This window comes from Pithys albifrons, chromosome 2 (genome assembly GCF_047495875.1).
Source record: "Pithys albifrons albifrons isolate INPA30051 chromosome 2, PitAlb_v1, whole genome shotgun sequence".
In the NCBI taxonomy this organism is placed as follows: domain Eukaryota; kingdom Metazoa; phylum Chordata; class Aves; order Passeriformes; family Thamnophilidae; genus Pithys; species Pithys albifrons.
Window position 1 is genome coordinate 40,301,790 of NC_092459.1, and position 14,174 is coordinate 40,315,963.

General features: G+C 36.9%; 1 protein-coding gene across 2 annotated transcripts in view; it reads right to left on the minus strand.

Moving 5' to 3' along the window:
* Positions 1 to 224: 224 nt before the first annotated feature.
* Positions 225 to 14,174, minus strand: part of PNISR (PNN interacting serine and arginine rich protein) — a 29,984-nt gene continuing 16,034 nt past the window's right edge. For both annotated transcript variants that reach the window (XM_071548798.1, XM_071548799.1), the window contains 9 exons: positions 11,235 to 11,458; positions 9,422 to 9,608; positions 8,970 to 9,160; positions 7,802 to 7,939; positions 6,688 to 6,787; positions 5,943 to 5,996; positions 4,495 to 4,665; positions 810 to 1,911; positions 225 to 570 (listed from right to left, as the gene is read on the minus strand). In XM_071548798.1, coding sequence (XP_071404899.1) covers positions 540 to 570; positions 810 to 1,911; positions 4,495 to 4,665; positions 5,943 to 5,996; positions 6,688 to 6,787; positions 7,802 to 7,939; positions 8,970 to 9,160; positions 9,422 to 9,608; positions 11,235 to 11,458 — 2,198 coding nt within the window. In that variant the 3' untranslated portion in view covers positions 225 to 539. The remainder of the gene's footprint in view (positions 571 to 809; positions 1,912 to 4,494; positions 4,666 to 5,942; positions 5,997 to 6,687; positions 6,788 to 7,801; positions 7,940 to 8,969; positions 9,161 to 9,421; positions 9,609 to 11,234; positions 11,459 to 14,174) is intronic.

A 14,174-nucleotide genomic window follows, 5' to 3' on the forward strand; every position in this document is an offset into this window, starting at 1 on the left:
AAAAGGTTATTAAAAATCTGTTACACATATCTAAAGAAAAGTGTCTTTTCTCTGTTATTCCACACCCCCAATAATCTTATCACATCCGTGGATTACATATTGTGACAGGTGTTTTATGTTAAATCCTTTTCAAATACTTTAAAAATTTGTTATACTAAAAGAAGCTGCCACCTTTTTTTTTTTAAGTACTTACTACCTTTTAACACAAAATTCAGGTGCAAGAATTTTAAACAAAAAATGAACTAAAGAGCTTTATTGACATCACAGTACATTCAATAGTAATTTTAAGAACATTACAGCTGAAAGAGAATGGCCTGTTTTATAGTCTTAATAAGCACTACCGTTCTTGAAAAAATGTAATACAAAGAAATCCTATTAGGTATTTCATTCTGAGCAGCATTTGGAAAAAATACACCTATGTACAGATAAAAAAAGGATTCTGGTTTCACCTACATAGCCACAATGTGCCTCTATAATGAGACAAGCCTTTTATAACTCATGGAATTTTTAAACGTCATAGTACTGGTGCCATAAATTCCTCAGCGTTTACGACGAAGAGGAGTTGTTGATCTGAAAAATAAAGGAAAAGGGGGAAAAAGTTAATTGGAAAAAAATAAAAGACCCCCAAACCCACACACACTTCAGGCTTAGTAATTAACAGTTTTAAAAGATTTTCCAAAGTTACTTTTGCCTAAGGCAAAAAGTTTAATAAATACCATACTTTATTTAAAAAGTTCATATGCCGTACACATGAAGAGGAATATAAAAGAATTTTAAAAGTCAGACAAAATACTTTAAAAGTATACTACCTTGATCGTGACTTAGACTTGTGTTTGCGGCTTGCCTTCTTACCAGACCTTTGAGATTTCTCCACAGAGCATGACCGAATATGCTTCGATTTCTTAGCCTTCTTTTCTTTACTGCTTCCTGGTGATTCAGAACTACTCCTCGCACTAGATTCAGAGCCTGATCGCTTTTTGCTATCTTTGGTAGTAACTTTTTTGCTTTCTTGCCTGGAATCCTGTCTTATTATTTTCACACATATTGAATCATTACGAGAGAAAATTCTTTCACTGTCTCTTTTTCTCTTTAATCTACTATCATCATGATTACCAGCCTTACTTTCTTTTTCCTCTTTTTTGGGCTTATCTTTTCGTTTTTCCTGATCTCTCTCCCTTTCTCTGTTCTTTTTTCTGTCTTTATCTACACCTCCACCCTGCTCCTTCTTCCTTTCTTGATCTTTACCCTCACTTTTATGTTTGTGCCTATTTCCAGTTGGGCTTCTACGCTGGTCTTCAGCCTTACGTCTGTCCCTGCTTCTGCTGCGGCTCGCTCGGTTTGCTCTCCTGTCTCTTGAGCGACTGCCGCTTCTACGTCTATCCCAGCTCCTCTCTCTTGAAGGACTCTGATTTCTCCGCCTCTCCCCTCTTTCAGCACTGTGATTTCTACTAGATCTTCTCCTTTCCCTTATTTTCTCCCTGCTCCTACTCCTCTCTCTCCTATTTCTGTGGGAGTAACTCCTGCTTCTGCTGCGCCTGACCTTATGTGACGGCGTCCTACTACGACTGTGTCTCTTCTTCCTTTTAGGAGAGGAAGAACGAGAAGAGCTGCGACTGCTACCTGAGCTGGTGCTATAGGATGAACTGGATACTGTGCTGCTACTGCTGCTGCTCCTGCTATTGCTGCTACTGCTACCACTGCTGGAGCTTCTTGACCCACTCCTTCCTGTCCTGTCTTTACCCTCTTTCTTGAGTTCTACCTCAGGTGTGATTGCATTTGGAGATCTTTTCTTTTCATGAACCACATCTGCTTCAATTTCTTTTGCCTCCTGTGATGCTGAGTTACTATTTTGTTCTTTGTTGATAAATTCACTCATCTCCTTTGAAACTTTTTCATTTTGTAGCTTCTCTTCTAAAAAAAAAAGGTACACAGAGGAAAAAATACAATCAATTTGGAACTATGACAACATATTTCATACTGTTACTTTGACAAAAGCAAATTTCCAAGCACCTTTCATAATACGTATAATTAAAACACTGTCTGCCACCCTACCAAATCACTTATTTTCTTTCCTTGTAGTTCTAGAAAAGCTGTCCTCCTGATTTAGAAGAAGTGTACAGCCCAGACATTTGTAGAAGTCCATGACGTTATTTCATATTTCAGTGGTTTAAGATGAAGTTCTGAAACAAATATCCTGGAACACCAGAATTCCCGAATTCATCTAAACACACAGACCTTTTCCTTCTGCAACCTTTTGCACACCTGATTCTCTCCTTCTTCCTACAACACTCCTCTGGTGGTACTGATGCCTTCTGCCTTTCTTCTAGCCCTGTTTGTCTGGGTTTGAGGAGTCACTGCCTGGTCTGAAGAAGTTTTATTTCCCACATAGTGTATGGGTGGCCTCTCAGCCTCAGAACAGTTGGCTATACCTCTGTACTTTGCAGGCCTCAGTACTCAAAACAGTCTCAGAAGGAGACTGCTGAGGTCAGTAAGTTCTGCTGTAGTGACCTATTTGGTTGTCCAAATAAAATATAGGATTTATGGTGTTTTCCAAGGATAATTTTGATTAAATCCTAAATGCTAACCAGTATGATCAATTAACATTTTAACTTGTGGGTTTTATAGCCAAAGAAGTCCAAGAAAAGGAGGAATAGCATAAAAAAAGGAGACTTGTAGATAATTCTTTGCTTAAGACTTAAGTTAAATTTAAGACAAAGTTAAAATCACAGCATGCAATATGGTGAAGCTCATACAAAGCAAAAAATTAATGTCAGCTGAGATTAAATTTAAGTTTGGTAGTCAGCTAATATGATAAATGTGGTATGATCACAACAGATGAATTAAAAATACATTTCTTGAAAGTAACATAATGAGTATCAGGACATGATTTCAAGACTCTCAGAGCATTTTCCAGAGGTTTCCAAAATTAAAAAAAATTATTTCTATTCAACCTAGGATCCTTTGCAGCACAGTCCAAGTTTATCTCCCCCTCCCATTTCAAATGGAACCCAGAAAAAATAACTGACATACAACATTTCAAGCAAAAAAACTGGCCTTTTGATGTGGGCCTTAAGCTGCTGAATCAATTTAGGGAATAAAACTGCATCCAGAAACACAGAGTGGTTAAATGGCAGGTGATGGTCAAATGTAACCCAGGAAACAGTTCCATCTGGTCTCCAAGCTATTATGCAATACAGGCAGAAGCAAGTGTGTGTTAGAAGATGCTGTATTGTAGATTAGAAATCTGCCTTTCCAAAACACCACTAGAAATGAGACTCTGCACTTAGTATTCTTCAGTATTTTTGATGTATAGAATCAGCTTTCAGCTGCTTTACTCCAGATTTCTATGTCTGCAAGCAGTCCCATGGAGATGTTTCCACACTGGCATCCTGCACTAGCAAGACAGAGGTCATGGGCCACCACTCAGTCACTCTCCACATGACTATCCTTTTATGCATCCATCTTCAAGCACTCAGAGAGAGACACAAATGTTAAGGAAACCAAAAGTTCAGTTAATTCAGCCTTTTATTAAGGGCATCATATGTTTCATTTTCAGACCTTTAAAACAAAGATGCTAATCATAATAGCAGTTTCTCCTCCAGCCTAAGAACTTGGTTCATAACTTGTTAACACTGCATTCACCTGTTGATCTAGACTGCTCTCCAGCACTGCAAGGTGACTGGGATACCCTTTTGACCTACATTACTGATATGAAAGTACAACCTTACCTTGTATGGAAAAGCAGAAGTAAATCACAGATTTGGTTTGTTTTTTTGTGTTGTTTTTTTTTTTTTGTTTTATTTTGTGGTGCTACCTTCTTCATAGACTAAGTGTTAACTGACTGAGTTGAATAATTTTTCCCTGTTATTAGGTATAAAATCCAGCTATGAAGATGCAGCATATGGAAACAAACCTCAAATATAACTGAGGTCAGTAAGTTCAAAGAAACTGCAGGTCCCACTGCACATTCTGAAAGATGCCCTGCCTGAGATTATGTAACAGAAAGGCAAGTTTTTCAGATGATGTGAAATGTTCTTCTTGTACTTGAAGAGTATTCAACCTTAAGGAATCAAATTTATATAAACTGCAGTCTGGTGCCGAAAGGTGAAATTTATCCCCCAGACACAACTAAGATATTAACAACTTTTACAAATGCATTATACACACACATGCATTTTTATAAAGTGATATACTGTTTATACAATATCTGTACAATACAATACCTAGAGCATGCATTTGTGCACCATGTCTCCCTTTTACACTCTGAAGTAATTTATGTAAAAGACTACATGGATTTTTTCTTTTTAAAAAGAAAGAAACCTTTTGATCAAGTAGCTTGAACATCATTGTTGTTAAAACATTTTAATTAAAAATAACATTATTTCTAATGTTTCTAATTTGGCTTAAAATGCATTTCCTCTCCCATCAATTTACATATACAAAGTAGCAAACTCCATATACAACGGCACAGTAAGAAAACATTATATGATTTACCTTCTAGCTGTTTTTCTAGTAGTAGTTGCTGTTCTCTCTCTTTTCTCCAAAACGCTTCCTGTTTTTGCCTGATTCTGTGTCGTAATTCCTCATCATCAGTATCAGATGATTCAGAGCCTCTGTCACTCCTCTCATCTTCACTGTCTCCTGATCCATAACCACCCAGTCCACCTGCGTGCATAAAGTCCAGTCTATCACGAGGAAAGGTTAAGCTTTGTTCTTAATATTTCTGTGAGGCAAAGAGGAGAGTAACATTCCCTTCCTTCACTTCCTCTTCTCTGAAGAAGTCACTTTATTCTGGTAAGTGCCAATGTTGTTTCACTGGTGTATTCAAGGCTCCCATATCTGCATTGATGTTCACTCTCTGGCTCTACTCCTTCTGGAACAGCATGTCTATTTTCGGCAAGCAACCACTGTGATCACAATACTTTTTCCATTGCATGGAAGGGCAAAAAAGCTCCCTGTGGAGACTGTAACAGTGCCTGCCTCTGTATCAGCAACTGGACAGAAAATGCATGGGATCTTTCCCAGAAGACACCTCTGAAATGACTTCAGCCGCCTCCAAAGTCCAGGCTACAGAAATCCTGAATGCCATATCAATTTTTTTATATTGATTTAGAAAACACTGCACTTCAACAGGTATGGAGATGGAACAGAAACAGGCTTTCTTCTCCCCCACAGTTTAATAACTACTGGACTGATAAGAAAGATAAAGTAAATTTAAACATCTGACATGGAGATATTTTACTTTCTTTCAGTCTGAGGTTCTTAGTATCTTTACTGAGTTAATTTTGAAACATGAATACCTGTGATGATAACGTTCAATCTAATTCATCAAAATTCCAAATAATGAACATATCAATGACACTGCTGTAGTACATATTAGATGATAAAAATCATATTGGGAAAGATCTTTTGCAGTTGTGTCTCAAGATGGAATTTAAATCTATTTTTCCTGTATTGTTTATAGCAATATATGATATGGGAGCCTTTGTGCTTATGTAGCTTTTCAATAAAATAATAATTACAAATATTATAGTATTTTTACTTATAGACTTTCACATTACTCTTCTATCAACTTTCCCCTCTGGTTTGGATAGATCAGGATAGAAGATACAAATAAAACAGTATTCCTCTCTCAAGACTGCAGTGTGCTTCTGAAACTATCAAACTTCGCAAAGTAAATTTATCTAAAACGTTTACATATTTTCAAAATTAGGGCAAGATTCTCATACACTAACTCACACTGCCTAGTCCTTTACTCTAAAAACTATCCCACTTATGTATCAGTAGGATTATCTGTGGAACAAACAAAGGTGCTGATAAAGTTATCAGAAAGTGACCCATACTCCCAGGCAATTAAAATCTAGTTTCAAAACGCAATTTCTAGAAATGCAAGGCAAGAAACTTCCCCTTTAAGCCCTCTCAAAAATAAGGAACATACTTACCGAGTCCAGTGAGGGAAGCCAGTGCACTGGACTGTGCCAGCTGTTTTGCAGGAGCTTTGTATCACATCAACAACAGGAACAACATGTTAACACAAATAGCCACGATTTCATAGTCATGAGTCTATGGTATTGTTAAATCTACTACTATTGCTGTTCTTTGGAGGGAGAGAAGAAACATTAAAAATGCATCATCCATTTAAAACCACTTCTAGATTTTCTGACCACGAAGATTTAGAATTTAACTGTGAATTAACAGTGAACAGAAAAAAACCAAATATATACTCAGAAATCACTTTCCAAGTTACAGCATCTGCACATAATTTTCAATTTCAGTAGTTACATATTTAGATTAACTCTGTTACGTATGTACAATACATGTTAATAGTGAAAGCAAATTATTAATTGCAGACTCAAAGTTCATCTCTTTTCATTTCTGAACAGCTTTGAGACAAAGATGATAGTATTAAGATACAGCTACAACTCAAGAAGCATTGACACACAGGTACCATTTTAACTGAAATGAATTGTATGAAAAAAATGGAATAACTGAGGTAACTCACAATACACTGCACAGGACGACAGTACATGATTACTGGATTTGAACTCTACCAAGTTGGATGCATTATACTGGAATTGTTCTTGAAGGAGAACTATGGAGGTTAAATGTTCTAGAGACATGCAAATATAGAATATTCGCAGAAGAAGCTACTAAGAAAAAAAAACAAAACCCCCAAAGCTGGCATACCTTTAGTTGCTTTACGGTGAACATCTTTGGCCACATAATAGATTTCTTCATTTGTGACATCTAAGAGAATCTCTGTCAGCAGCATTTTTGTCAGCATCATCTAAACAAAATTGTATATACAATTAAAGACCAAAAATATCTTGAATAAATGCTGCATTCAAATTACATACATTGAACTTCACTTCTTTTGAGAGCTATAAAAGTAGTCTCCTACACATTTTATTTATGACTTCTTTTCAATAAACATGACTAAAAGACATAAGACTGAAACTGTTCAAATGCAACCTGATTTCAAAACTTGCAGGTTTGTATTTTCACTGTGAGCTATATCTGCATGTGTTGCACACAGCTATTCAGGGCACTGATCCCAATGTCAAAGATGATATAATAAATGAAATGTAAATCAGAAATGTACTTTAACTGATCCCCATTGTTCTTTCAAAAAAAAGGAGCACATTTCTGACCTGTATGCTGCCTGCAAAATTCATGAGAGGTTACTTCTATACAATTTTATGTTTATATATTTACTACAGAAATTGAGATGGTGGTGGTAGCTACTTCTCAAAGATGCTCAGTCTGGCCACATGCTTTACAAAAATATATTCATCAAACTTTTTAGAATTCAGGGCCTTAGTTAACAAGGTTTCAATTGCACAATTAGATTTCACTGTGATTTCAAGGTACAAAGGTTCTGCAGGCACAGCAAAACTGCTGCTGGTCTAGGACTTCAGTTTCTAGCACTTTCTTGCAAGAATACATTTCTTAAATTGCCTTTTACAGGAACTGAGGATGAAGCACGGATTTGAGATTGGTGCACTTAATCACCAGAAGTTTTCGGAAATTTGACAAGTGAAGCAAAACCATAGAATTAATAATGATCAATGTAAAAATTACAGTCATTACATTCTTTCACTGGTTGTGTTAAACACATTATATAACCTATATCCTTGTTTCTTTGAGGAAGACAGCATTATGAAGAGATATACAAATATCTGAATGATGCATACTGTACCTATTTACTGTATTAGACATAGAAAAAGTGGTTTACTTTGATATGCCCAAAAAATACAAGCAATTACACAAAAATACTTAATAAGAACTACATTATTAATACCATTTGATACTCCTTTTCTTCTTCTGTCATTTCTGGTTCGCTTTGCTCCTCTTGAGGAGCTGGGGATGGACTCCTGGTGATTTTCCCAACACTTACAGCTTCTGTGTTTTCCGCATCTTCATCTTCCTCATCACTGTCCTACAAGAACAGCATCATGCATTTCAGGAAAAATGTAGATGTCAAGCTCCTTATTTTCTATTTTTAATAGAAAACTTGATTTTTTTGTACTGAAATCTGTACTAGTTATCATAAAACTATTTATTTTCTTCCTACCTAAAAAATACAGGGACCTCTACCCATACAATCTAAGGAAATACATAGCTATCAGCTCACTGCCAAATATGCACTTGCCACTACAAACACAGTAACTGCTAAAATGAAGGTAATGCAAGGTCCCCTATGGGCTCAGTTCAGTAAACAGAGGTATCTGAATTTTTTCAGCTGCTGATTTAGAATTCATGTAGCTACAGTAAAATCAAAAGCGAGCAATTCAGACCTATATAAGAACCTGTAAGACTGAAGCCAGCCTGCACAAACCCTGTGACACTCAGCTATCAGCCAGAAGCAGCAAAGTGCTCAGCTGCTGCTGGCTGGTAGGGAGGAGGGTTACTCCCCAAGAATTCACGTAGTAGGAATTGACAGGACTCTGCAGGTGCATGAAAACAGCCAGGATAAAGTGATATAAACATGGGACTTGTGAGATATGGGTTCTAACCAACTGAAGTTTCTAGCTTGGTGGCGTGTAACTCTTTTTAGCCAATAAGCTGTAGTTCTAACCCTATATAAACTATGTGCTATGTGTAATAAAAGGTCTTCACTATAAAGTTCATTAAGTTTGTTGTGTGAAGGACTTTCTCTCTGCAGTATACTGTTTACTTTAAATTCACACTTTCAAAGACTCTGTATGTTCGGGGCGGGGGGGCGGGAGGGGGGGAAGAGGTCAATTTCACCGTTGTTTTTTTGCTACTATGGATCAAATAAGGTGCCTTTACCTCTCAGACATTCACTTCCAACCACCATATAATTATCAACAAAACAGCAGCTTAGCCTTACTTTAAGCAACAAGACCAAGGAGGTAACCAGAAATAGTCTCTCCTTTGAAGACACCAGAAAGTTGGTAGCTTTCAGGAAATACAAACCTAGGCAAAAAACAAGCCCTTCTACTTACAAATTTACTTTTCTGAGGTAACCGTGGGCCATCCCCTTCTTCAGCCTCCTCACTTTCTTTTTTTTCTTTTTTAGACATCTGTGAACGTTGCTGCTCCATTCTCTCTTTTTCCAATTTTTTCTGTTTTTCTCTTTCCATCTTTTCCAGGCCCTCTCGAATCCAGGCAGGCAGAGTTCTACGCTTCACAGCATCTACATAAGCAAAGTTTACAATTATGCAAGATGCAAAAACCTTCCCCCCAAAAGAACGAAAACCCACTCAACACAAAGAAGCAAACCCTCCACCCCATCCAAAAAAGTCACACATCATATTGTGGGGAAAAAACCATTTACAATGGCTTTTTCTTTCCCCGATCTTTTTCTTTCCATTAAAAGAAAAAGTCTTCAAATTTTGCAATTCTTTATAAAACACAGCTTCTACATTTTTTTCATTAAGGAGTGGGTAACATGTACCAATCTGTGGAGGCTCCTGCTTCACAGGCATCGCAATAGGTGAACGCTGCCGATCTCTGAATGAGGGTCTTTCCCTTCGATTCTGAGTAGGTGCAGGAGGTGCTGGAGGACCTGGTGGCCCTGGGGGTCCTGGCTGCCAATAAGGTGGATGAAATCCACCTTGAGGTGGACCAAAAGCAGCGCCATGCTGAAAGAGTAATGCAGTTTATTTTTCTTCACATGGTAACACTAAATGCAGCACGTGAGCAAGTTGGTCTACAAAAATCCATGCAAGTAGGAATCCACAATTTCTAGGCTACAGAGTCCACAAGAAACAAGTTTCCTTTAAATACTTAACGAGTAAACTTAGATTTAAGCAGGTACACTAACAAAGCTGAAACGGTTTCAACCAATCTCCTTTTTTACTGTGCTAAACATTAAGCCTATAATCACCATCCATCTCCATCAGTTCCCTGCCAGCTTGGCATTGTAGCATGCAGTTAAATGAAGAGCATACAAAACTAAGATTTAAACTCTAGCTATGCTGGCAGTCCTTGCTTTCAGCTACAACATGAGGACAAAAATTCAAAGTTTAACTTTTTATTACAAAGGAGTTTTGCACTGTGCATTTTCCAGTAATCATTCACAAATCTTTTTAGTATGACTGATTAAAATATTAAATGCATAAATATGTCATTTTAGTACAGATCTTGAGATCTGGACAAGCTGTATACAATGCACAAGTCTTAACTCTTGAGGCATACATGGGGAGTTATTTAAGATTTTCCTGCCCAGAAATGCCTAATGAAACTATTTACGAGGAGAGTGTTTAGGAAGGAAGTTACAGCATCAAATATTCTACTATTTACACCACCAAGTGCTGAAGCACTCTCCCACGACAATTTCAGGTCACACATCTCTTTTACTCACTGCAAAGCAAGTTTTCTGTAGTATTTAGAGAAATGAATTTTAAGAGTTTGTCCCGTAACAGTAAACAAAGAATATTATTATAATAAACTCGTGTATTGGAAAATTGTTTCTTCTCTACCTAACAATACTGCTGAACAAGAGAATTATAGGAGAAAAATAGCCCAGAAGACAGAGAAACATTTCTGCCCATCTTCCCTTGTATTTGTTTAGGAACAGGAAGTAGGTTTTTTTAACAGGTACAGTTTGTCATTTATATCAAGATTTTTTTTGAAAGAAAAATACTGAAAATACAAAACTTCTTTGTGTTTAAAGATTTTTGCTATGCTCTCTGCTATTATTATTGTTAAAACCACCTACATGTTTATTATACTATGCAACTTATATGCCAGAATGAAGAAAAAAGTGGATTTGGATTTTTTTAGAAATACCATTGTTTATTCAAAGAATCACAGTAGATAGATATGGAAAAGATCAATGGATCATCCAGCCTATCTCCCTGCAAATACAAGACTGTTTCCTGTGGTACATTAAATGTGTATTTATGTATCTTTCTGAATGTTATTTTTTTTCCTCCTCCTCTTTTTTCTATTTTTTTTTTTTTAACACAAAGCTACAAAATGTTAATTTATATACTGGAACACAGTGATTCATTTTAATATTGCAGACAACAGCCATTTCTCATTACTACTATAGAAAAATAAAACCCTTTGGCCTCTGAGCAGAACTGAAAACTCTGAAGTCTCTTCTGTAAAGCATTTGGGAAAAGTATAACCTAGCAGGTAACAGACTCTGTAGATGTTTGCAGAACTGAAGAATGAAAGTCGCCGCTAGATGATATTAGAGGAACACATCCATGGAAGGGACTCTGCACGTCTACAATATTAAAGCAACAAATATGTTTCACCTGATAGTCAAACTGGTTCACTGGCCCCATTGCAAAGTTATCGGGAGGTCCCCCAAAGTTGTGATTGTTCTGGTTAAATATATGCCTGTTGTCAGGTGTAAACTCCCCACTGTCCTGACTGTTGCTGTCTTCAGACGGAGGAACAATTTCCATTTGACCTGGGGTTGGAGTCATCCACTGCTGATCTGGAGGTGGGTGAGGGGGTTGGTGAGGCATTCCCCATTCTGTTTAGGATTTAGAATACAATTCAATACCAAGTTAGTACAATTCATATGAGTCACCAATCACTCAGTGCTCTTGTATCACAAGGTTCCTCGCAGCATCACAGATGATAAAGTTAAGAAGAATCATCAGACTCTTATACTGCCTCAATAACTTCTTCAACTAAAGGAAGGAAATACAAATAGCCCCAGCTGAACTAAAACATGCTGTGAGGGAACAGAATTGGACAGAGACAGACATGCTGTACATTTTTTTATAAATTTCTACTACTAGTGAGTACACTGCAGGATTTACAGATTGTTTAAACTGTTAAAAAACTCTTTCTACTTCTCTACTTCAATTTTCAAAGCAATGAGCTGTTTTATTCTTTTGCCTAATAGACTGGAAACACCTATTATGGAAAGCAAATGGGTTCGTGAACAGCACAACCACTGAAACCTGCAGTCCAAAGCCTTGTGTCTTAATAACAGATGGTTCCTTGAATTGTCCAATTATCTGGCAGAGGTCCCAGCATAAGCTACAGTCATAAGCCCTCATACATACGTTACAATTGGCTAACAGCGTGAAAAGGGTATAAGGAATGAACTAATAGCCCATGTGGCCATAATTTGTTGGCTGATTTCTCTGTAAGACATAACTCAGGTTTACTGTACAGACACTTCTAGACTGTGACAGAGCTACCTTGTAACTTTCATTAGTAACAGAATTAATATCTGCCATCCCAGGTTAATTTCTACCTTCCATCCAGTGCTTTAGTCCATTTGTCTAATTCTTACTGTCCTTCCCATCTGCACCATAATAAGATCCATTACTGAAGCAACTAAAAAGTGTTAACATAGTTTTTCTACATGCTGTTCTCTTTTTGCTCATTCAAAGATTTTATCACTCCTTTTACTCTCACTGTCATCTATGGCAGGTCACGTTTAGCTGATTGAACAAACCTTTTTTCAGAGTCAATACACCTAAGCGTTCTAAGGGATTGAATTCCTGGTCCTTTAAGGCCAGTTTACAGGAATTATTGTTCACAAATGTATGTATTAACATTTGACACTATTTAAATGCCTGGTTTACTTGAAGTCAGTTGACTTGAAAGCTTTCAAGTCACATACAACACATGCTGTCTGCACTTGCGGAATGTGAACCCTGTCAAAATTAATTGCTTGTGAGGTTTTCAGATTGCCATTTTGGGTATTTATTAGTGGTGTGTAAAGGACTTTTGGATCCAAAAAGAAATTTGGAAGGATACAGAGGAAAGACAAAGCTTTGTAGAAACAGAGTAAAATATGCAAGAGAACTCTGGCTAGCCATCCAGTTTGTTTGCTGTGACTACTTTAAGAATAACATTGCTTAAACTAAGGAAAAGCTGGCTCATGTCTCCATCAGCAAGGTCTCCTATCAGTGTCCAAAAAAGGGGGAAAACAACATATTCTTTGAATGATATACCCAACAGGTAACAAAATGCATTGGGCGCGCTATTTCCCACTAACAAAAGGCGTTACATTTGTCTCACTCCTGGATCTCCTGTATTTTATGATGTTTTCCTGTTCAGCATTTTCTGAGTGAACTTGGGCACCAAACATTTACAGTTACTGGCAACGTGTCTTCACAATTTTTACCATTCTGTGACTATTTGCAAAAACTACCACTTAGGACATTATTCTCTTTCACCTCCCAAAATAAAAAGCATAGGAGAAAGAACCACAAAAAGCAAGTTTGCCCAACAATGACACAGTATTTCTGTGAAAACATCTACCTACTACTCAGAAATAAAGAATACACTTGCCACGTAGTAAAGTTAAACATTCTTATGTGTGCCAACAATAACTTGCAGCCCAGTGCAGGCAGGTGAAAACTGATGGCTGCCTCTCTTTTGTTACACACACAGGAACTGCCAAAGACATATTAGGCTTACTTATAGTAAATGTTGCATTTCAACAAATTTGAATGACAGTGAAAAACTGGGAGCGTTATTCTTTCAACTGTTACCAGAATCAAGCATGAAGTGTAGTTAACACCAAGAAAACAGAAGACATGCACACAGGTTTCCAACTACCTTGCTCATACGCTTTAAATTGTGTTATAGTGTGTGGTGACATAACAAAGCTTTCAGAAAATAACTTCAGCAACATTCTTTGCAGAAAACACCCAATTCAACCCCATTCTTACTGCCAGTGCTATCTTATGAAGTTTTAAAGAGAACATGAATTTTTGAACAAAACTGAAGTTTTGAGGAAGTTAAAAAAACCTGAAAATAATCTATACTAACAAAAAAGCATCCAATTAACTTTAACTTACAATTACTTAAAATTATGATAATCTGATACTTAAATTAAAAAAGGTAAATCCTAAGGAGTAATAAGAAGATATTTTACACACAGAATTTTAATGATCTCCCTTTTTTAAGATTTTAAGACACCTAAGTCACCATCTACCAGTTATATTATGAACTTGTTCTACATACTGAGAGCATGCCAGAAGCAGGTGTTATGCTACAGGAACAGGACAGCAGTAGCTCTTCAATTCTGAGGCATTTCTGCTGCCTTCAGTCCTGCTCTTTCTATCACAGTGGGATAAGCAACAAACCACAGAAGTCAGAATAAGATCCAGTGAAATAAATACGTAATGAAATTCGCACTTAATCTTTCTACAACAGGAATACAACAAACCTGTTTCTGAGTTCTGTTATCAGACCTTTATGTCTGTACTGTTATCAGTTTC